At 42.6% G+C, this 24345-nt stretch overlaps 1 protein-coding gene across 4 annotated transcripts in view; it reads left to right on the top strand.

Annotated features, from left to right (window-relative positions):
• Positions 1 to 866: 866 nt before the first annotated feature.
• Cd99l2 (CD99 molecule like 2) overlaps positions 867 to 24345 on the top strand; it is an 85304-nt gene continuing 61825 nt past the window's right edge. For all 4 annotated transcript variants that reach the window (XM_059250064.1, XM_059250065.1, XM_059250063.1 and 1 more), the window contains exon 1: positions 867 to 981. In XM_059250064.1, the coding sequence (XP_059106047.1) occupies positions 915 to 981 (67 nt within the window). In that variant the 5' untranslated portion in view covers positions 867 to 914. The remainder of the gene's footprint in view (positions 982 to 24345) is intronic.

Here is a 24345-nt window from a genome sequence, read left to right as displayed (position 1 = left end):
TTGGTTGTGGCAGCAGTGAGGGTATCTGCGTTCTCGCCACCAGGGAGGTGGACTCCATTTGCGGAGATTCATGGGAAAAGACTGCAGCTCCTTTGTTGGTCACGGGGCATATTTTTCTGATTGAGCGGCTGTGAACTTTTCCAGTACCAACCCTGTCTCTAACCTAAGTTTCGGCAATTATTCCCCTAAGCTTTGGCTCTAGACCTAGCCCACCCTCCTTGTTGCCTGCATTGGCGTCTCCGGCTTCTAGTTACCAGCAGCTGCCCAAACAGCTGAGTTCTTTAGTCTGCACAGGGATTTTACTGCAGCTTTCAGCAGGGAGCAGCAATCAAGGCTGAGGCATTGGAGAGCCACGCAACTGGGAGAACTGAACTAGAGGAGGAAGGTGCGGCCCAAGGTCACAGACTGGCAGCACCCAAGCTCTGGGTTAGGATGTTTAGTGGTCTCTCGGGTGGCCATTCCTGAGCACCATCTCCACTGCTTCTTCCCGTCCCTGGCCTCTGGTGACGCGCTGCCTGGGCTCGCAGGCCACTTCTGACATTTCCCTAGCGATAACAGGATGGGAAGGGGTCTGCCGCAGCGAGTAGGCATGCCACCCAATCCAGATCTCGCGACCTAATGGGGTGTCTTTGAGCCCCGCCCCCGCCCTCTCCTCATGCCTCGCCCCCGAGACTGCGGCCCCGGGACGGCAGTGTCGCCCAGTCTCTTCCAGTGGGCCCTGAGGAGTCGCGCCCCCAGCCCCCAGCGCGGGCATTAAGGTGCGCCTCGCCACTGTCCTTCTGGGCTGGACGACTGTTGCCAGCTCTGGGCGGGGCTCTGCAGTTGTGACAGGCTCCTCCTCCCCAGCTCCTCCCCGCGCCCCCGCCCTCCTGCGCTAACTGTGCTCCTCCAGGCCCCTGCGCCTGCTCGTAGCCATGGTGGCCTGGCGCACCGCTTTCCTCGTTTGCCTCGTTTTCTCCTTGGCCACCCTGGTCCAGAGAGGTAAGGTGGGCACGGGTTGGGGCACCCAGGGACCCGGCCCTGTGGCCTGGGGGTCGCTCTGCGCATGAGCGGCCCTGCCTCTGCCTGGTGGGCCTGAAGTGGGGGCATCAGGCGACCTAGTGATTCTCGGCCTAGGGGTGAGGGTCTGAGGCTTCAGGGACTGAACCCACTGTGAATTGTATAGTCGAAGATGAGTGATGGTACCCTTTTTAATGCTGGTCTTAGAACACTAGGTTGTTAAAATGCTGGCCAAGCAGATGCCACCATTGGTGACAACAGCTGTCCCCAGGGTTGTAACTTGGAAAAAGCAGTCGTTTTGAAATTTGGCTATGAGGCCATCTGCAGCAAAAGCATCTGGAGAGCTTCCCAGGAGACTTCCTGGCCAATTTCATCAGGATCTCAGCGGGGCTGGAGCGGGGACAGAGCGAAAATGGGGCGGGGGTGGGTGGGGGTAACTTGTAGGTCTTATTAGAGCCCTTCCGTGGTTTTGGTGTCTGTCCCTACACTTCTAGAGACTTTGGTCATATTTTGTGGAGGAGATGGACACAGAAATTGTGCTGAATCAAGGGAACAAGTTTCTTCCACCTTGTGCAACTCAATTTGTGCACCAGGCCCAGCCACCTGGTCATCACCTGGGGTCTTGTTACAAATGCAGTATCTCACACCCTGACCTACAGAGTCAAATTCAGTGTTTTATTTAGCGTAGTAACCAGATCCCAGGGTAATTTGCAAACACATTCAAGTCTGAGTAGCATATTCTCATGATAAATACAGTCTGTGCTTGGAAATAGGATCTTAAACATTCACCAGCAGAGTCTTTTTACATTTATTTATGTCCCATCTCCATATCACAGAAAAAAACAAAACAAAACAAAACAAAACCCTAAAACGGCTTCAAGAAAAAGCTGTAATTGTAACCGAGCAGGAATTGTGCTTTGAGCTTTCCGAAAATCAAGGAATTTCTAACCATGAAAAACACAGACTTAGGCAGACAAAACTTGGTCCTAGTAAGGTTTATGTTCCATATAAGGAATATTAGCAAAGAGAACTCCTAGCCCAGGAAGTTATGCAAAAGATGCAGAAATGGTTAAGGGCAACCCTGCTGGAATTGCTACAAGAAGAATCTTTTAGCAAGCTACAAAGGTATGGCCAGTCTGGGCCCTAGGAACTGATGATGCAGAGGGTGATGAAAGCCAAGACTTCAGTCTCAGCAACAACAGCCCTGTAGAGGGAGAAAACCAGCACCAACATCAGATCTATGTGATAGACTTCTATGGAAAGAAGAAAGCAAACAGTCACAAGGATAAAGAGTTGATGAATTTTTTTTCAGTTTTCCTTCGGGGATAAAATTTTTATTGTCTAATGGGCTTTTGTAGAGAAAAGTATCCAGTAACCCACTTTATCCTTGAGGGCTATGTTCCAAACGCTGCAGGAGGTGCCCGAGACTACAAATGTGGCTTTTTTTCCTTTGCTGGAATTGGAACACGAAACCCTGCATGCTAGATAATTGCATCTTAAGACATGGAGGTTGTGAAACTATACTATAAATGGCCAAGCCTCAGGTTTTCCTGCTTTGAGTTCAGAGAGATTGAGGAAGCTTGTAGAGGTGAAGTCATACAGTGATTAGTTGGCAGCTAGGGTTTGCTCCCAGGCTTCTATGACTCTACAGTAGCCATCTTAAAACACTGGGCATAATTAATTTAGACCTGGAGGCTGCCCTACTTCTAACCTTCAGTGGCTTCCTGAAAATGAGTTCTCTAAACCTGTTCAATCAGTCCATATAATGACTAACAATCACAAAGGTGTCTTTGACCCAGGAATGTGTCCTTCTTAGATCAGCTACCATTTCCTGGGTGCTTTCTGTGTGCCATGTATAAAATCTTCCTTCCTTCCTTCCTTCCTTCTTTCCTTCCTTCCTTCCTTCCTTCCTTCCTTCTTTTCTTTCTTTTTAAACATGGGGTCTCATGTAGCCCAATTTTGTAGCCTCAAATTTGCTATATATCCAAATCTGGCCTTGAACTCCTGATCCTCCTGCCTCTGCATGTATCTTTGTTTGAATCACCACAACTGTTCAGGTTAGGTATTATCCTTGCTTTCAAGTAAGGGGACTGTGGTCACATATCAGAAGAAATGGCTAGGGTTCAACCCAGATAAGAGTGCCATCCTGTGATCTTTTTGTATTGTTTTGTTTGACCTAAGAACACTGAACCAGAAGTAGCTTTGTTTTGAAGGTAGGGTCCCAACTTTTCTGTAGTGCAGTCCAGAGAGATTTGCCAGTGTCTCTTTATTCTTGTTCCTGGTCCTCAGTAATGGGTTGTGTCTCAACCTCAGCAGGCATGCAAAAGGTCCCAGAAGCACATCTGGGGATAAAGTGTAAAGTCCCTCCAGGCTCTAGGAAGTAGATGCAGGTTTTAGCTCCCCAAAGTTGAAAGGATGGTTAAGAAGTCACTCTCAGCTGGGTGGTGGGGGCACCTGCCTTTAATCCCAGCACTCGGAAGGCAGAGGCAGGCAGAGGCAGGCAGATCTCTCTGAGTTCAAGGCCAGTCTGGTCTACAGAGTGAGTTCCAGGACAGCCAGAGCTGTTATACAGAGAAACCCTGTCTTGAACCCCCCCCCCCCAAAGTCACTCTCTAAAGACATAAGGGAGTTAACTTCAATGTGTATCTTATTGCTTCTGAAACCACTTCTGAGGATGGGTGTGTCATCTGAAGGTGCCCAGAGTGTGGGAAGTTGTTCTTCTAAGCACCAGGGAGAAGGACCTTAGCTGTGTAGTTAAGAGTCTTAACAGGGGCTATACTTTAGGAAGGCCTTCCATGAGCCAGACTCTTAGTGCATCACACATACTAGTGTACCAACCTGGGAAGGTTGACACTGTGACCTGCTCTGCCCCTTGACATACATAGTGACCTGTTGCTGTCTTGAAAAGCAATGGACAATGAGGACCACATGCAACTCAAACCGCTTTGCAATTCCATCTCACTGCAGTCAGGACCATCCAATCAGTACATAGACAGCTCTCAAAGGAAGAAATATAAACGGCTAATAAATATTTGAGGAAGTGTTCAACCTCCTGAGTCTTCAAGGAAATGCAAATTAAAATTGCTTGATATTAGAATGGTGCTGATTAGGATGTGGGAGGACCTTAGTCACTGTTGATGGGAATGAGCACTGGTGCATCCACTGTGGAAATCTGTATGAGGTTCCTCAAATTCTGCAAATAAAACTCCCATATGATTCAGCTCTACCACTCCTGTGCATATAACCAAAGGACTGTAAGTTAACAGACCACCAAGATACCTGCATACCATGTTTGTTACTATACTATTCCCAATATCCATGATATGAAATTAGTCTAGATGTCCATCAACTGACAAATGGCTAATGAAAATGTGGTACATTTATTATTATTATTATTATTATTATTATTATTATTAGGGTGTGTGTATGTGGGGTCACACACATGCCACAGTGCACATGTGGAAGTCAAAGGACAACTTCCTTTAGTTGATTCTCTTCTTCCATTATGTAGGTCCCAGGGATCAAACTCAGGTCATCAGGCTTGATGACAAGTACTTCTACTCACTGAACCATCTTACTAGCCCCATAATGGAGTTTTATTCATCTGTGAACAAGAAAAAATTATATTCCTTGCTGGAAAGTGGGTAGAACCGGAGATCATCATGTTAAGCAAAATAAGTCACTCAGAAAGACAAATACTCAAATGTTTTCTCTCATATGCTGAGTCTACATATGTATGCATGTTATATTTATATTTGTACGCCATGGTGATAAACCAGGATTGTTGGGAAGAGGTAGGGGAGTAGTAATGTGGCAAGAAAAAGAGAAAGTAATGGGGAAAAGATAAATATCACATTTTCTCAGATAATATATATATACATATATATATGATAATATATATATATATATATATATATATATATATATATATATATATATTAGGGGAAGGGGTGAGAAATGACTGCTTAAAGGATAAAAGCTTTGGGGAGTGATCAACATGTTCTAGAAATAGAGAAAAGTGATGCTTGTACAACCTTAAAGTACTGTAAAAACCACTGAATTATACACATTGAAAGGGTGACTCTGTTGTATGTGAATTATATATTTGTTTAAAATAATTCACAATGGCTGGAGGTGTAGCTCATTGGTAGAACATGTGTTTAACATGTGAAAGGGCCTGGGTTTCATCCCCAGTACTTCAAAAAGAAAGAATTAATAAATAAATTTAAAAAGGTTTTAAAAAGTAATATGGATGTGGTGGCCCATGTCTGTAATCCCAGCATTTGGGAGGATGAAGTAGGAGGATTGCTGTGAGTTTGAGAGCAGTCTGGACTACATGGTGAGTTTCAGGCTAGTCTAGGTTATAGCCAACCAAAGTAAAGCAATGCAAACCAAAACACTGCACCACACCAAAAGAAAACAAATGATCTTCTAATTATGCCATGTGTGGTGGCATATGCCTATTAATCTCAGTGTTCCAGAAGCCAAGGCAGGAGGATCTTGAGTTGGGGTTATCCTTCTGTCTCAGCAAACAACTAGAAGTAGGTGCACACAATTGTACATTAGGACTGGTTGTCAAGAATTGGGTATGAGCACAATGGCCCCAGGTGCTGTAGTGCTGAGTGGGCCAGGCTGGGATCCTAACAAGAACCTGTGGACTGACTTGGTGTATCAGGTTTGATAGATGTGCTCCAGAAAGTATGCAGGATTGATTTCAAGCTACTTAGCCCTACTTGCCTCAGTCCTGGGAAGTGGGCATCATGAGGACAGAGAGAATTTTCTTTCCCTGAATAGTTCTGGGGTCACCATTATGCACCTAGTCCTCCACAGGGTCTGGAGACTCTTTCAGTGTTGCAGGGTATTTGATCACACTGTGAACCTTGAGATTACATTATTTACTGGAAAAACCTGTTTCTAGTTGTGATGTGGCTCAGCCCTAGCACACACACCTTTAATCCAATAGCTTTCTGCTTGAGTATTGTAAACAGGATTAAATAAAGTCAACCATAGGTCAAGAGGCAGAAGAAGCAACCAGTTGACAGGAAGTGAACATAGGATTAAGAAAAAAAACATAGAGAGTGAAAGGGAGTCAAGAGGATGAATAAAGAGATGCACAGGAAGTAGAAGGGAGGGACATTCGAATTGAGGAGGGTGGTTGGAGACAGCATAGGAGAAGGAGGCTTCTAGGATGTTGGTGGAAGAGGAAGGTCATCTGGGTGCTTTTTCTGACTCTGAACTAGCAGGCTTTCACCCCAGCATCTGGCTCCCAAGTCTTTATTGATAAAATCAAATGATTGAGATTTTGTTAAAAATAACATTTCAGTCTTGAGAGCTTTGATAAGTTTTCAGTCCCTTCATTGATGTTATAGGCCATGTCTTCATCCCTTCTCACAAGGTAGACAATAGGCAATTGTAACAAATGAACAGAGGCCATTTGAATGAGTGTTTGTGGGTACCAGGGAAGGGCCTGAAGTTGCTTTAGTGGGATGACAATGAAAAGGCCTGTTCTGGCAATTTAGAGGGGCCTAGAGACCAAAAACTTAATTGAATTTAGAGAATATACTTTGTAGATATGCTGTCTTTCCTGTCTCCAGTTGTGTCTGTGTAAAACTTGATGGTTTTGTGTTTCCAGCTTTGTATACACTGTTAACTTTGTGCATTTTGAATGTCATTCCTCTGCTGCTCTTGGGTGCCTGGGAAGCCTGGCTCAGAGGCTCCTAGACCTCTAATTTAGACTCGGCCCTTCCAGAAGTCTGCTCAGAGGTTCATTGACTGATGATTTGATCACCATTGGATGTGAAGGTGAATATCTGTAATCCCAGTATGCAGGAAGTGGAGGCAGGATAATCGGAGTTCAAGGCTAGCCTCAGCTACACAGCAAATTTGAAGCTAGCCTGGGTTGTATGAAACACTAACACCACTCTTCAATAATTCTGGGTACATGCCCTGTGTATGGCTTTAATCAACTGGACTTGGAAGTCACAAAATGTTGCTTTCATTGCTTTCTGTGTGTTATGAGTCACATAGGATAGTTGAGGTTCTAGGTGACAATACATATTTTACCTTGCAAGGGTAGGAGTGTCCAATGATTTTTAGCCACAATTTCAAAACTGTGACACAAACTCATTGAGATGTAAAGGTCCAGCTAAAATGCTGCACCCCTTCAAGCTTTCTGCAGTACCCCTACTGGCAGTAACTGTGCATAGCTTTAGTATGAGGCTGGTCTCTTTGGTTCTTTAAAAAGCAATGATCATTCCATGTATTTGGTGTCATGCCCATCTCTTTATTTCTACCCCTTTGAATGATTCCATGCTGTGCCAATTGTCAGTTGTCACATTTTCTTTCCAATGAGGGAGATGAGCCAGTTAGTTCTGAAGATTTTTTTAGGATTTTCTCTGCGGGGGAGGCTTCCTAAGGAGAGCACAGTGTCCAGCAGGACAGCTTCCTTGGAATTGGCAGAGCATTGGTCTTCAGGAGTCTAGAGTATCTCATGAGCTGGGGCAGCCTGGGGCCCTTTTCTACATCAAAGAAGAGTTACTGAGGTTTAACTGTTCTTAGACGTGAACTACAGAGCAGTTCCTTACACACATGCTTTTGAAATTAGGTCTGAAAGTTGTGGGGAGGGTTGCTTATTGTTAGGAAACTTATGGAGCATATAAGAAGCTCTCAGTTCCATGAAATGGGTGTGGACAATAACGGAAAAAGAAAAGTTGGTTGTTGGTAATGGAGAGTTTGTTGGCAAGGAGAAAGTGAGTATTGTTTTGTGCACTATAAGATGTTTGGCACCATCTCTTACCTTTACCCAGCAGATACAGGTAGCACCCTGTTCACCTGTCTTGCCACATGAAGATAACTGCTGAGTGCCCAGTGTGTGCTGGAGGGCAGAACATCCCCTGGTGGAGCACAGCAGATCTTGGCACAGTTGTATATCTCATGCCTTCCAAGATGGCTGTTATGTGTATGGTGCTAGGGAAGTAAATGAGAGCCTTGTACATGCTACTCAAATGCCCCACTGCCAAGCCACACCGCAGCCCTTGACAGCTATTTTTCTTTTAAGACAGGGTCTCTATATGTAGCTCAGGCTGGCCTTGAGCTTGCATAATTCTCCTGCTTCTGCTCTGAAATGCTGAGATTAAGGGTTTGAGGTAGCATACATGGCTTACACATATATAATTTGGAGTTCCCCTGTCTGACCAGTTACTCATAAGTCATCAAAGATTTCTGTCTTCATCACTGTCTCAGAATAGATGTGTTGGAAGAAATTGTAGAGACCCACAGAAGTCTTCTAGTGAGAACTTACTCAGGGTCTGAGAATCTGAGCTTTCTTTACCAGGCAGGGCTGCATAAGGGGATGATTTGACGATGGGCGTGGTTACCAGGTATTTGGAAGGGTCTGTACTTGGCTGTGTGGTATGCTTTGATCTAGCAAGGGGGAGGTCTTTTGCCCCACCCCTTAGCATTGTTATAAAAAGCCCTTTTGAAGAGGCAGAAGGGACTGTTGGGTTTTGATCCAGGTCCTCCTGAAGATATCTTGTGTTTCCATCTTTCTGCCCTTTGCTATCTTTCTATATAAAAGTTTCTTATCCCTCTCTCCTCCTCACAGAAACACTTTTAAAAGGTTGGATCTTGCCTCCTACAGATGATGCCAGAACTAGGAACTTGGGTGCAGAGGAAGTAAGTAGGGGAGGAAGCACTGCAGAAGCAGTTGGATATGTCTGGTTTTGTATTAAGGTTAAGGCAGTGGTATTTTATTCTTTGGGAGCAAGAACTGTATATAGAAAAGTTAGGCTGCAGCAAGTACCTCTCTCTTTAGGTTTCTTTCTTTCTCTCTCAATTTCTATCTATTAAATTAGAAAATAAAACAGTGTTTAGGTATAGGAATAATGTGTAGGAAGAAATTTGGGGTAAGAATAGAATTTCCCTAGTGCTGGGCCTGGCACAGAAAACAGCATCCAGGAATAAGCAGCCCCTGCAGACTTAGCAGTCTGAGAAAGAAGAGCCACTATGGGGCAGGGAAACAGTAAGCAGATGTTTGTATATTTCCTTGTAGAGAGTTTGAAAACTAGGAGAGTTAATGTAGAACAGTAACAAGTACAGAGGTTCTTAGAGTTTGTAGAGGAGCTGTGTCCTTGGCTTTCTGACTATGGGACTCTGGACGCAGACTCCTGAGGAAGAATTGGAGTCAAAATTCAACAACATTAGGAGGAGCATGGGCTGGAAAAGATTCCTGTGGAAGCTTTTGGCCTGTGGGAACTAATTTGGGACAGCTTATATCTAAGTCCTGAGTGGCAGGGGGTAATTTTCCCTGAGGTAGTTATGGGCAGAACAAAACCCTCCACTCTGCTGGAGCTGCTGCTAGATGAGAACTTTTGCAACATTGTTCAATCAGGGTCAGTTCCCTCTTGGCCATGAAGCCAAGTTTAAGGAACAGAAGTCTTGGGAAGAGACAAGGGAGGAACTGAAGGGCTTGAGAGACTTAGTAATTTCTCTTTCTCAAAAACTGGAGGCTCTTCAGGTCTCTCCTTCTCAGAAGGGTACTCATCTTACTTCTGTAGGGATGGAATTAGACTCATCTGGGGGGTTGTTTATCAGAATGGAAAACCCACCCATAATTGCCCTGGTGCAAAAACCTCCCAGAACATGGCAAACCCTCACTACTAGTCCTTTGTCTCCCCTTCAAGCTAGTATTAGGGAAGCAGCTAGCAGAGGGGAGGAAGTGCAAGGCTTTCAAATGTTCCCTGTAACGGAACAGTCAGATGCCTAGGGTAATATAGTGCAAGTGAGTGTAAACAAAGTTGGAGGTGCAGCAGCTGTAACTGGTTGCAGCTGGGCTTCTTCCCAGACCTGGAAGGGCTACTTAGGAACCGTAGCTTGTAGCAGTGGGCCAGCATTCAGCTGTGCAGCACAAGGCACGCAAGAGCCCTCAGGGCCTCAAGACACTGGGGTCTCTAGGCAGACAGGCCCAGAGACAGGAGGGGCAGACAATTCCTATAGAGCTCTGTAGCAGCTCAGTTACTATGGCAACCACCTTTGTCCTAGGGCAGCTCTCCTAAGGAAAGCTAACTGAAATTGCCTCTGTGGCTAAGAGTGAAGCTTCAGAGACACTTGTTTGAACTAAGTTGAGTTGTTGCATTCAGGGGAGCTGCAAGGAATTTGGGACTCCTCATATTTGGAACTGCTTGCCTAAAAGTCATATGACTTGAACTGCTAAAAGGGACTTCAGAGCCACTGACAAAGTAGGTTCTGATTTCACACTTGTAGGGGAACTATAAGACTGTTGTTAGAACTAACTTTTTGAACTTTGAACTTCAGAAATGGAACACTTTTGAGTTCACCTACAATTTTAACTGTGATGACTCATGATTCATGTACCCTCTGTCTTGTTGGTAGAAAATGTAAATAGTTCTGTTAAGAGATCTCTTTTGAATATTTGCTAAAGTTTGTAAAGTGTAAATAGTTCTATAGAGAATGTAAGTTTGTAAGAATTGTAAAATTGTATAGTAATATTAATGCTAGTGTAGCTGGAAGGTTTCTCCAGTCCCACCTGGCCACGTGGTCCCATGTTTCTCCAGTCCCTCTCAGCCCCACAGTCCCACAGCCATTTATAAAATAATCACTCAGAGGCTTACATTAATTATAAACTATATGGTCAGGCTTCTTGTTAGCTAGCTCTTATAACTTAACTCAACCCATTTCTATTAATCTATGTTTTGCCACATGGCCATGGCATTACTGGTCCACTGACATCTTGTTGCTCCTTGGGTAGCCGACTTGTGTCTCTCACTTTGCCTTTCTCCTCCCAATATTTCCCTTGGATTTTCCCACCTGGCTCCATCCTGCCCTGCCATAGGCCAATGCAACTTTATTTATTAGGCAATGGGAGCAATACATATTCACAGCATACAGAAAGACATCCCACAGTACTTCCCCTTTTCTGTCTAATCAAAAAAGGAAGGTTTTAACTTTAACATAGTAAAATTATATATAATAAAACAGTTACCAAGTAAGAATTACAGTTACAATATCTAGCCTATTTGTATTTGGTGAAATTAAAGAATATTCTGTCATCTATCCTATTTTTGTGAGTCATAAGTTTCATATCTAATTTCCCTTTTATCATGACCAAGGAAAACTATAACTATCTAGTCTTCAACTCCATCAAAGACCCCAGAAGGATATAATATTACTTAATTAAACAGGAAATGCTTTGTAAGCAACTTCCAAAATTCTGGAAATGACAGAGACAGCTGGCTGCCTGGACAGTTACCAAAAGTTCCTTTGCAATGTTGGGGCATCCATCTTCAGCCTATAGGCCTAGAGTCTCTGGCATAGCTTTCAGTGAAGCAGGAAATTTTAAGGGCTATTCCACCCATTCTGGCAAAGTTCATTAGTTGTTTCTCCCCATGTCCTGTAGAATGTCTTGCAGTTTTATCTGCAAATCAGGAACCTGAAGAACCATGTCATCTTGCAAAGTTCAGTGGTCACCTTCCTATAGGTTCTGCATGTCTAGTTTATATAACATACTGTCAATCAGTTGATGCAAGGACACTTTTGCCAGTGGTTAACTTTTGCCTTAAAAAAAGCAAACTCCATAATTGGTTTCTTCAATGCCCATCATTCTCCTTGAAGTAATTGGTGCTGCCAGGAGCAGACATGTCTCATTGTCCAGAAAAGTCTTAAATTCTTAAAACATTTTAAATACCATATTCTGTAGGTCTTTGAAGTATTTGAAGATTATCTACCTAATTGAAATATATCTTTGTATACTTAAAAAACAACTAACATTACTATAAATTTGATTAACCTAGATGACTATTAATCTGTATTTCTTAACTATATATTACAATTTTAAATGAGCTACATAAACATAATACATTAAACAGGAGTTGAAAAATACATACAGTATAACAAAATTAAATTTGTAATAAACTAAAATCTATAGCAATGTAAAACATTTTTAAAGAGTTGTTGCTCTTTAAAAGTAGATTCAATAATCTACCCTTTTATCCTATCATATCTATATCCCCTTTTCTTCTTTAGAAAGAGATTGCATTATAATCAACCCCCTTTAAATAAAAATAAACATTTATAAACAATATTTTGGGAATTTGGGTATAGCATCTCCTACTATTTCCTGCTAATTGGAGGTGCTAACAATCTTATCAGGATCCTGAGAAAATTAAGAATTATAGTTAAATCTTGGTTGTAGTAGACTGTGAGACTGGATTGTCTGAGTCAGTTGCTTTGAAGCTGATTTTGGATGTTGGATCATCTGAGCCATGGTGTTGTTATCAGAGACCTTTCAATGGGTCTTGGCTGATCAAACCATGTTAGCCTGGAAGCAATCCATAGGTTCTCATCTTCTGTGGAAACAAAAATAGAACCTCTTTTACAAAGCAACATATCCTTAGACACAAATTTTGAAGTCAAGATGCCTTTAATATACTGTTTAACTCAGCATCCTTTACAATCCAATGTCTTCCTATGGTTAAAAATCCCAAAGACAATATAATTCAGACTCTCTGTGTGATTTCCATTTTTATTGGGCTAATTTTTTATATTATTTTTACTGTCTCTTTAAAGACTTTATTTTTTAAATTATTTATCAATATAACTGTCTATCCTCCTTTTCCTCTCTCCTAAGCCTACGTACACTTTTACACATAATGTAAACCATTTAAAGGTTTATTCCATCTGAATCTGTCTTTTGTGTATCTATAATCCTTTTCTGATCCTTGCAAACTGCAGTGTGGCTAAGATTGAAGTGGCAGCCCTGGCTGCTGACTCCACCCACTTCAGCTTCCCAACATAATGGAGGTACCCAGGAGAGTCACGCTTACCCCTCCAACTCTGGGGTCCATGCTGCCATCAGGTAGTGTGAAGCTGGCTCATAAACCCTTTTTGTCTGTATGAGTAAGAGCTAAATCCATCATGCAGCATGCTGCATAGCTTGGAGACACCTCTGTGTACCGAGGCAGGAATCTGCCATGTTGCACTCAAGCCTGAATGCTGTGGCATCTCACGGCCCACATGAGACATGAAGTAAGAAGTTTTTGGGTCCCTTTTAGAATCTTTTATTAAGTTCTCTCAGGTTTTAGGTGAAAACTCAAGCCAACACTTTGGGCAGCCAACTGTAGCTGAAAGGTGTTGATATTGATGAACCATGGTTTGATGAAGCTAAGGGAGTCTTTAGGTTTGATACAGTTGCATCAGGAGTTTATTGATTTATTTGATGCATTTGCATCAAGAGTTTACTGATTTAAAATAGGGCTTGGCACAGCTAAAGCTGTTACAGACATCTTAGACCCATCCAAAAAGGACATCATTCCATCTTGGTCATCCTCTACTCCTTTACTGGGTGGTGTGGCAGCTATAAGGATTACTGTCGTTGTTCCAGCTATTTGCAAGCTCTTAGTAGGGACCCAAGTTAGAGCTGAATTAACCTCTGTACTTTCCTCTGCCAGAAGCTGGTAGTCAGAAACAGGTAAAGTTCTTCTTGCGAGATGCCAGCCTAAGATAGTATGCTTGATGGAAAGTGTATCTCCATGATGGGTAAGGCTGATTAGAGAAGAAGGATGACATAAGACAGACACAGTCTATCTGAGGGGTCTGACGGGGCCTTTAATATATTAGAAAGGAGGAGTTATAGAGACCCACAGAGGTTTCCTAGTGAGAACTTACTCAGGGTCTGAGAATCTGAGCTTGCTTTACCAGGTAGGGCTACACAAGGGGATGACTTGACAATGGGCGTGGTTACCAGGTGTTTGGAAGGGTCTGCACTTGGCTGTGTGGTATGCTTTGATCTAGCAAGGGGGAGGTCTTTTGCCCCACCCCTTAGCATTGTTATAAAAAGCCTTTTTGAAGAGGCAGAAGGGACTGTTGGGTTTTGATCCAGGTCCTCCTGAAGCTATCCTGTGTTTCTGTCTTTCTCTTCTTCACTATCTTTCTATCTGAAAGTTTCTTATCCTCTCTTCTCCTCATAGGAACCATTTTAAAAGGTGGGAGCTGGCCTCTCACAAGAAATGAGATCACAGGTCATCCTTGTGGGTTGGTGTCAGCTCCACTGATCTCAGAATCCATCCTGGACTCTTTGGTGAGCTTTGAACTCCTGCTGGTTAGGTCAGCCATCACTAAACCCTTTAGGCAGATCTTGTTTTGCTTAGATAGCCAAAGAGAACTCATACCTTTCATGTTAAAAGGTAGAGACTGATTCTTCTTAATACATTTGATTTTTTGAGAATCAATAAAAAATTATAAACAGGAAAATGAGCCAAAGACTTGTTCAGACAGTTTGTAAAATAATAAATCAAAGTAGACAATAAACATAGAAAGAGGATCAGCTTCTTTAGTAACCAGAGAAATGCAGATTAAACTATAATAAGATAAAATCATCTATCTCTCAGGTGGCTACAAATGTGGTAAAATCTGACAATACCAAATACTTACATGGTTACAGCAATAAGAGGTGGTCTTTGTATAAACTTGGAAAATGTATGAAAGTGTAGAGAAAGCACAAAACCCATAACCCAGGGACAGCCTTCATTGCCAAATTGCCTACTGTGGGCAGTACTACCCCTGAGCAGGTGAGCCTGGACTATATAAGAAAGGTAGCAGAGCAAGCTAGGGTAAACCAGCCAGTGTTCCTCCATGGCCTCTGCTTCAGTTCCTGTCTCCAGGTTCTTGCCTTGAGTTGTTGCCCGGTCTTTCTTCAGTGATGGACTGTTGGAGGTGTAAGACTAATTTAATCCTTTCCTCCTGAAGTTGGTTTTGGTCATGGTGTTTATTACAGCAACAGGAAGCAAGATAGAACAGTATAGAAAGTAGTGAATTCCATTATAGCATTTCCTCTAAAAGTTTCAGGCAGCCTAGGCTGGCCTCAAACTCACTTTGTCACCAAAGTGCTAGGATTAATGATGTTCACCACAACATCTAGCCTGTTTTGTTAGTTGATCTTATGTATGCATACATGTATGTGTGTGTGTGTGTGTGTGTGTGTGTGTGTGTGTGTGTGTGTGTGCAAGTGCATGTGAGAGATGAGATCGTCTCTCACTGAACCTGGACATTTGTAGATAGATGTCTAGCTAGCAAACCCTCAGAATCTGCCTGTTTCCATTTCACATTACTGAGGTTGGAGACTCAACCTGCCATGTCTGGCTTTTATCTGAGTGTTGGAGATCTAAACTCCTGTCCCCATGCTTCTGTGACAAGTACTTGACGCACTGAATCATCTCCCCAGCTCTCTCCTAAGTATCCGTTTTTATTTTCTATTTATTGTTGTTTTGTTTTTCCCAGACAGGGTTTATCTGAGTAGCCCTGGCTGTCCTGGAACTTACTCTGTAGACCAGGCTGGCCTCAAACTCACAGAGTTTCACCTGCCTCCACAGTGCTGGGATAAAAGGCATGTGCCACCCCCGTCCCTTCCCAGAGTTTGTTTGTTTTTGAGACCAGGTCTCTCCATGTAGCCCTTGCTGCCCTAGAACTCTCTAGTAGACCAGGCTGACATAGACTTCACAGAGCTCCAACCACCTCTGCCTCCTGAGTGCTAGGATTAAAGACTGACTTAGCTCTTACTTGAGAATCTTTAAAAACAATTCCATTTGTGTGTGTGTGTGTGTGTGTGTGTGTGTGTGTGTGTGCGCGCGCGCATGCACATTTGAATGTGGAGATCAGAGGACAACTTATAGGAGTCAGTTTTCTCTTTCTTCTATGTGTGTTCTGAGGATTGAACTTGGGTCATCAGGCTTGGCAACAATCATCTTTAGCCACTGAGCTGTCTTGCTGGCTCAACATACAGGACCTTTACATCTACTGTTTCTGAACTGGAGAAGCCTTTGTGTACCTGGTTGGTTTTTCGTTCCTATCTCACATATTAAAACACTTCCATTTCCACATATCACAAAATTCACTCATCTACAGTGCACAATGTCTTGGTTTTCAGTATGTTCACACAGTTGCCTAGCTATCATTATTGTTTAACTATCTAATTTTATAGCATTATCACCTCCAAAAGAAACTCCTAACTCTTTAGCTGTCTCTCTCTACCACCCAGGTCCCTCCAGCCCCTAGTGGCCTCTAGATTATTTTCAGTCTCTGTGGATTTCCCTGTTGTGAGCATATCATATCATAAATATAATGATATACTCTGTGCTCTTTTTTGTTTGACTTCTTTCCTTTAGTATCCAGTTTTCAAGGTTTTTCCATGTATTTCAATGGACTGGTACTAAAGCTCTTTGTGGCTGAATGGCTTTCCACTGCAAAGATAGACACTTAGATGTCTATCTGTTCCTCACTGGACAAACACCTGGGCTGTTTCTCCATGTGGCTGTTGTGACTAACATGGCTATAAACATTCAGTACAGGTTCTCATGTGGCTTAGGTTTGTATGGACTTTCTGCCAACTTACCTTTTATTTAGAAATTACTAAATCATGTGACATCACTATGTTTAGACTTGTGAGGAAGAGCCAGACTGTTGAGTCTACCAGCAGTAGACAGGGGTTTGCCAGATTTTGGTGTTATTGTTGTTGGTTTATATTGTTATTTCAGTGATTCGTTGAAGATATTATTATTGATCAGTTTAAATTTCCATGACAGATACTGACTATTAGTATTTTTAATATTGAATTAAAAATATAACTGTATTGTTTTCCCACTCACCCCCACTTCTTGCTCTTGGGAAACTGAGCAAAGTGTAAGAAACCTCTTTATGTTACTTATTACAATTCTGTGAGTCTATAGTTAAATAGGTAGATGTTGAGATCATGTCACTCAGGATTCCTGGAGGCATCTACTTGATATATAAAGCAAGAGGCAGTTCAAACATAATGTGTCCAGAAAGGAGGCACCCAAGGGAAGGGAGGAAAGAGTTGGCCATGAACTTTGTGGTGTTTTAAACAGTACTCAGGAAGATTGATTGATCAAGAGAGATGCCTGGCAGGAAGCCCACAGTGCAGAGCTCAGATGCCTCTGTGAATGTGGTGACATAGATTTGGAGGAACATGATAACATGAACTGAAATCATAGAGACAAGTGGAGTCTCTTTGGGAGGCACACCTACATTGACAAGGTAGTCATATCCATGAAGGTCACTGAAGTGATAAGTAACATAGGATAAGAGTCAGACAAGAGGAAGTATTCATTATTGAGACACAGGACAGAGAGATTCTTGTTCAGTGGCCTCAAATTCACTAAAGGATAAAGCTTCCATCTTTCCATGTACATTCTTCCTCAAGCCAGCCTCTGCTCAGTGGATGGTGTCACTATCTAGTCTGAAATTTCAAGGCTCATCCTTATTATACTCTCACCCTTCATCCCTCACACACATCCTCCTACCCCTCCCCAATATGACCTTTCTTCTCTGCCTTCTTTTCTTTCTCTGTCCATTCCTTGCCACATACTCTGTGTCCACAGGCTCCCTGGAGGCTGTATGATTGGCTCCTGTAGTGCTCATGCCTGATTCAGGAGGTGTCCTGTACCCTCAGACCCTTCTCTTCTGTTCCTTTGTGTGAAAGGCAGAGGATGGCCTCCTTTGTTCCAATATCTCTACCAAACTCTCACTTTCTAATCCTCTTTCCTCCTTAGTACCTGGTTACCGTTAGACTATGAGGTTTTGGTGTCTAATTCATCCATGCTGATGTTCTGGCTCAAGAATCCTGTGAAGGGAATTAGCCACAGTTTTTCTGTTAATCAAAAGCTCCTTAGATTATTTGTGTGTGTGTGTGTGTGTGTGTGTGTGTGTGTGTGTGTGTGTGTGTATGTGTGATGCATATGCTTGTGTGGTTTGTGTACATGCCATGGCTAGAGGTCATGTGTCTTCAATTGCTCTCTATCTTATTTTTTTTTATAATTTTATTTATTTACTTTTTATGTCTGTTTCGTCTGGGTGTATTTAAGTGTATCACATGAGTGCAGTGCCTGAAAGACCAGAAGAGGACGCCAGATCTCCTGGAACTGGAGTTACAGGTGATTGTAAGCCACCTAACATGGGGTTCTGGGAACTGAACTTAGGTCTTCTGCAAGAGCAACGAGTGCTCTTAACCACAGAGCCATCTCTCTAGTCCCAGTTTTTGACACTAGGTCACTGAGCTGAGAGTTTACCAGTTGACTATGGTGGAGTGACTAATGAGTTCCACCTGTCTCTGTATATCCTTATCCACTGCTAGATTTACAGATGTGTGCCACCACATCCAGCTTTTATGTGGGTGCTGCTGTTCTGAACTCAGGTCCTCGTGCTTGTGCAGCAGAAACTTTACTGACTGAGCCATCTCCCCAACCCCATTTGACTGTTTTAAATAGAATAGGGTTTTCTGAAATTGGAATCATAGCATCAGGGCCAGGTCTCTTGTGTTTATGTACTGGCAATTGGAAGCAAGCACACTTTGTTTCATGTTTGAGCAGTCAGGCTCAGGCTTTGGTTGGAAGCCAGGTATATTTACGGTTTGTAAGACATATGACCTGCCTGTCTTCCATCTCATACCCTGAGCACTTGGCCATCTTTCATCCTTCTTCTCAACTCTCAACACATATTATGCAGGCCAACACTGATTCAGCTGGGAGCTGCAGACTTTTTCTTGGTTCCCTGACTAGAATCGTTTTTTCTACATTGCCTTCCTTGTGAGTGTAGGATCTTGAAATGCAATTAAAGAATATTTTATTTTTATGTGGATGGGTGTTTTGCATGCATATATGTCTGTGCACCACATGTGTGCCTGGTGCCCTTAGAAACCAGAAGAGGAAGTCAAGTCCCCTGGAATGGGAGTTACAGATACTTATGAGCTGCTATGTGGATTTGGGGAGCGAAACCCAGGTCCTCTGCAAGAGCAGCTAGTACTCTTACCCACTGAGCAGTCTTTCCAGTCCTGCACTTTTCTTTTTTTTAATATGGTGTTATGGTTTGATTGTAAATGTCCCTCATAGGTTTTTGTGTTAGAATACTTGGTTTCAAACTGGTGTTGTTGTTATGGGATATTGTGGCACTCTTGGGCCATATGACCTAGGTAGCAGAAGTGGGTTACTAGAGGCAGGCCTTGAGGTGATAACTACTTCTGGTTCTAGTCTGAACTCTCTGCTTCCTAATCCATCAAGGTATGTCTTGTCCCTGGATCCAGCCACTCTATTACGCTTCCCTAACCATGATATACTATATTCTCTAAGACTCAGAGTCAGTATACCTCAAGTTGCTTCTGTCAAGTATTTGTCACAGCTATGGGAATGTAAATTAAAAATGACTCTTAAAAATTGAGAGATGGGATTGGGGTATAGTTCATTTGGTATAGTACCTGAAAGAAGGCCCCTGTTCTCCCAGCCATGGAGATTATAGCTGGTGGATGCGAGCAGAAGGATCAGAAATTGAAAGTCACTCTTAGCTCTATAGTGGAGAGTCATCTGGGAGGTGGGCTGAAGGACGGGAAAATGAGAGTGGTTAGGAAGAAGGCTATAAGCTGGGGCTGTGGGTAACAAGTGAACATTACCTCTTCTTTTATTTATTTGTTTATTTATTTTTTATTAAGAAATTTCTTTTTCATTTTACATCCCAATCAAAGATCCCTCTCTTCTCTTTTCCCACCCCTTCAGCTTTCCCTTCCCAACTCACCCCCATTCCCTCCTACAAGAAGGTAAGGCCTCCTATGAGGAGTCAGCAGAGCGTGGTACATTCAGTAGAGGCAGGTCCAAGCCCCTCTCCCTGCATCAAGGCTGTGCGAGGTGTCCCACCATAGGTAATGGGATACAAAAAGCCAACTCACACACAAGGGATATATCCTAACCCTACTGCCAGAGGGCCCCTTAAGCAGATCAAGCTACACAGCTGTCTTGCTTATGCAGAGGGCTTAGTCCAGTCCCATGGAGGCTCCATAGCTGTTGGTCTAAAATTCATGAGTTCCCACTAGTTTGGTTTGGTTGTCTCTGTAGGTTTCCCCATCATGATCTTGATGTCCCTTAATCATAGAATCTCTCTTTTCTCTCTTCCACTGAACTCCTGGAGCTCGGCCTGGGGTTTGGCTGTGGATCTCTGCATCTGCTTCCATCAGTTACTGGAGAAAGGCTTTATGATAACAGTTAGGGTACTCACTAATCTGATTACTGGAGTAAGCCAGTTCAGGCACCCTCTCCACTATTACTAGTAGTCTAAGCTGGGGTCATCCCTGGGGATTCATGGGAATTTCCCTAGCTCCTAGTTTTTCCCTATCCCCATGATGTCTCCCTCTATCATGTTATCTCTTTCATTATTCTCCCACTCTATCCCTCCCCCAACTTGACCATTCCATTCCCTTATGTTCTCACCCCCCATCCCCTACCTTCCATTGCCCCCCCATCCCCAGTTTACTCAAGAAGATCTCATCTATTTTCCCTTCCCAGGGTAATCCATGCATCCCTCTTTGGGTCCTCCTTATTAGCTAGCTTCTCTGGAGCTATGGGCTATAGTCTGGTTATCCTTTGCTTTACATCTAGTATCGCTCAAAACTTAGACTTTCCATACAATAAGACATGTCTGCTCCTGGCAGCACCAATTTACTTCAGAGAGAAAGATGGGTGTCAAAGACATGCTGTATGGAGTTTATCTTCTTCTTGGCAAAAATAGCAATTTGGGCAAGAAACTGTTCTTACCTGAACTGCTTGACAAAATGTTGTATCGATTGAACATGCAGGACCCATAGGAAGGTAACTACTGAACTTTGCAAGGCAAAAATGGTCCTTCAGGTTCCTGCTTTGCAGAAGAAACTGCCAGACATTCTACAGGACACAGAGAAAAGTGACTGAGAGACTCTAGACCTATGGGCTGAATACGGATGCCCCAATGTTACAGAGGAACTTTGGATGACTATCCAGGCAGGCAGCTGTCTCTGTCATTCTAGATTTTTGGAAGTTGATTACAATGCTCTTCCTGTTTACTTAGATAATATCATATCCTTCTGAGGTCTTTGATGTAGTTGAAGACTAGATAGTTGTAATTATGGTTTTCCTTGGTTTTGATAGGAAGTAAGGAAGATATGAAACCTTGGATTCACAAATATAGGATAGATAGGATATCTTTATTAATTTTGCCAAGTACAAATAGATTAGATATTATAACTATAATTCTTGCTTGATAACTGTTTTGTTATATGTAATTTTGCTGTGTTGAAGTTAAAACCTTCCTTTTGAATAGAAAGAAAAGGGGAAATGATGGGTGATATCATTCTGTACGCTGTGAAAATGTGTTGCTCTAATTGGTTGATAAACAAAGCTGTTTGGCCAATGGTGAGGCAGAATAAGGTTAGGCAGGACATTCTAAAGAGAGAGATAGGAAGGAAGAAAGCAGAGCAGGGGAGACCTGCTAGCCACCATCAGAAGAAGCAAGATGTAAAGGTACCAGTAAGCCACAAGCCACATGGCAAAGTATAGATTTATAGAAATGGGTTAATTTAAGATATAAGAACTAGATAACAAGAAGCCTGCCATGGCCATAGTTTGAAAATAATATTAGCCTATGTGTGTTTATTTAGGTCTGAGCAACTGTGGGACCAGCGGGTGAGAGAGATTTGTCCTGACCACAGGCCAGGCGGGACACAGGAAAACTTTCAGCTGCAGAGTACATGCCATGTTTGTCCTTCTGAGTCTGGGTTACCTCACTCAGGAGATATTTTCTAATTCCATCCATTTGCCTGCAATTTTCATGATGTCATTTTTTTTACTGCTGAGTAGTACTCCATTGTGTATATATATCACATTTTCTTAATCCATTCTTCAGTTAAAGGGCATCTAGGTTGTTTCCAGGTTCTGGCTATTATGAATAGTGCTGCTATGAACATAGTTGAACATGTGTCCTTGTGGTATGATTGAGCATTCCTTGGGTATATCCCCAAGAGTGGTATAGCTGGGTCTTGAGGAAGATTGATTTCCAAATTTCTGAGAAACTGCCATATTGATTTCCAAAGTGGCTGTACAAATTTGCACTCCCACCAACAGTGGAGGAGTGTTCCCCTTGCTCCACATCCTCTCCAACATAAGCTGTTATCAGTCTTTTTGATCTTAGCATTCTGACAGGTGTAAGATGGTATTTCATTGTCATTTTGATTTGTATTTCTCTGATGACTAAGGATGTTGAACAATTCCTTAAATGTCTTTTGGCCAAAATTTGAGATCCTTCTGTTGAGAATTTTCAAACAGCACCTCTTCTAGATGCCAGGTCTGTTCAGGCTACTAGTTCCTTGCTAGATCTCCTCTCCTCTCCTCTTCTCTCCTCTCCTCTCCTCTTCTCTCCTCTCCTCTCCTCTCCTCCCCTTCCCTCCCTTCTCCTCTTTCCTGTGTCCCTTTCTCCTCTCCTCTCTCCTCTTTTTCTTCCTTGCTTCTTTTTGTCTTTCTTTCACCAGACTAGATGTGTACCAATGATACTACTGCTTCTGCCTCTCATGTGCTGGAAGATGGATGTTTGGGTTGTCTCTGTTTTGTAGTGTCACATGTGAAGCATGGTTGTATATGATTGGCCAACATAACTTCTTTGTTGCTGTTGGGGAATTTCCCATTGTGAGTCTACAGCCCATGTGTTTCTCCTGAAGATGGATGTTCAGGTTGTTCTCTTTTTATTAGTAATTACAAGTGAAACATATCCAAGAAATCAAGGAGGGACATTCTTGACTTATGGAGCATATATATGCTTAATGGCTTTAGAAACTTCTGGGGGTTTCTCAAGGGCTTCTACCATTTTATACTCTCAGCAGCAGTGCATGGCAAATCCCATTCTTCCTAAGATTATGATGAACTTGCAGATAAACAGAAGTGGCTGAAATCAGAATAACAGAAATCTCACATTCAGAGGAGCTTTGAACCACTAAATGTTGAACAAAATACAGAGGAATGGAATTTCCATGTACTGCTGCTGAGAGCATAAAATGGTAGAAGCCCTTTGGAACCCCTCATGTTCTTTGGTCTTAGTCATAAGTCCTCATGGTCTTTATGTACACCCATGTGCTCTTTTTCTGTTGTTTCCCAGGGGTTTGGAGAGACCAAGGATACAGATATGCATGCTTGAGAACAATGTTTTAAATATACAGGTGTGTGTGGAGTCCAGCTTGAAGTTTTCTGACTTCTTCCTCTTGTTTTCTTTCCAAAGAAGCAGATAGCAAAAATAATTGTTTCTTTTCCCTCCAAGCCTCTGATCAAAGACTGTTAACCTTTCAGTCATGGCCTTACCACATAGCCAAGAATAGCTCATTTCAAAGGGAAATGGGCCTGTTGACATTTTACAGGATGGGAAATGTTAAAGATCTTTTTAGGGTGGGGCCAAATGCAAAAAGGTCTATTTGAGCCACAGGCTGGGAGGCAGGAGGTGAGAATTGTTTGCCTGGGTCCTTCAGTGCTCAGCCCAGTGGGTGCAGATGACATCATCACTTTTTGCATTGTTCTCTCTTCCGGGGAGAGTAGCACTGTGTGTGCACTGTCCTGCTTCTTACATCCTCAGGAAATAACTAGCTAATGTTTTGTCTGCACACACCCTAGGTCAAAGGACTGGGGCTTTTGTGGTAGAGTAAGCATGTGGTAGACTGGGGTGAGGCAGTGGCTCTAACTGTCACAGCCCCTGTTGAAGGAGGAGTATAGGAGATGGAGCCTTTCTGTTTGGTATTCTTAGACAAAGCTTGTCATTTGGGGCTTTAATGTGTTGCTTAGGCTATCTTTTCAAAACTAGATATGATACTTCCATAGAGCAGGATACACAGATTTGTATGGTGCTAAAGTAGCAGGAAGCAGTTTCATAATGTAGAAGGTCTTGCTGCTTTTTTTGTTCCTACATCTAAGAGTAGGGCTCAAAACCTTTGTGCTCTGTAATTAGGTCAACCATCATTGGCTATCTGTTAGTCTGGCAGGCATGAGTTAGAAAAACATAAAAATGTTATTGGAAAAGGATGTTCCAGCTCATGGGGAAGCCTGGGCTGGAGGCTTGCCAACTTAAGTTTAAACATCTTTTCCAGTAGAACACAGCCAGAGAAGCTGGGGGTGGGGGTGGGCAGCATAGGGAAGAAACCTAATTATGCAAATTTTGATCTTAAGGCTTTATTCATATGTTTCCTGGCAGGCTGTTCTTTAATCTCAAGAGCAAGATTGCTCAGAATTACCATATATTCTCGTTAATTGCATTAAAATTATAGCAAAGGTTGTTTTTGCTATAATCAAGAGTGATTTTGATTAATACTTAGGAAATCAAATGCCTCACTAGCAGTTGGAATGAGAACTTTCTCAGTCAGCAGTCCTTTTTTCTTCCTTCCCTCTCCTTCCTCCAAAAGGCCAAAGATACAAATGCCTTTGAAAGAATTTTTAAGAGTCTATTTGCTTTTACAGATATTTTTAAAGAAAACACTCCAAAGAGGGAGTC

Source organism: Peromyscus eremicus, chromosome X (assembly GCF_949786415.1).
Source record: "Peromyscus eremicus chromosome X, PerEre_H2_v1, whole genome shotgun sequence".
Taxonomy (NCBI): Eukaryota; Metazoa; Chordata; class Mammalia; order Rodentia; family Cricetidae; genus Peromyscus; species Peromyscus eremicus.
Note: the sequence above shows the minus strand (reverse complement) of the source record. Positions and strands in the feature narration are given on the sequence as shown.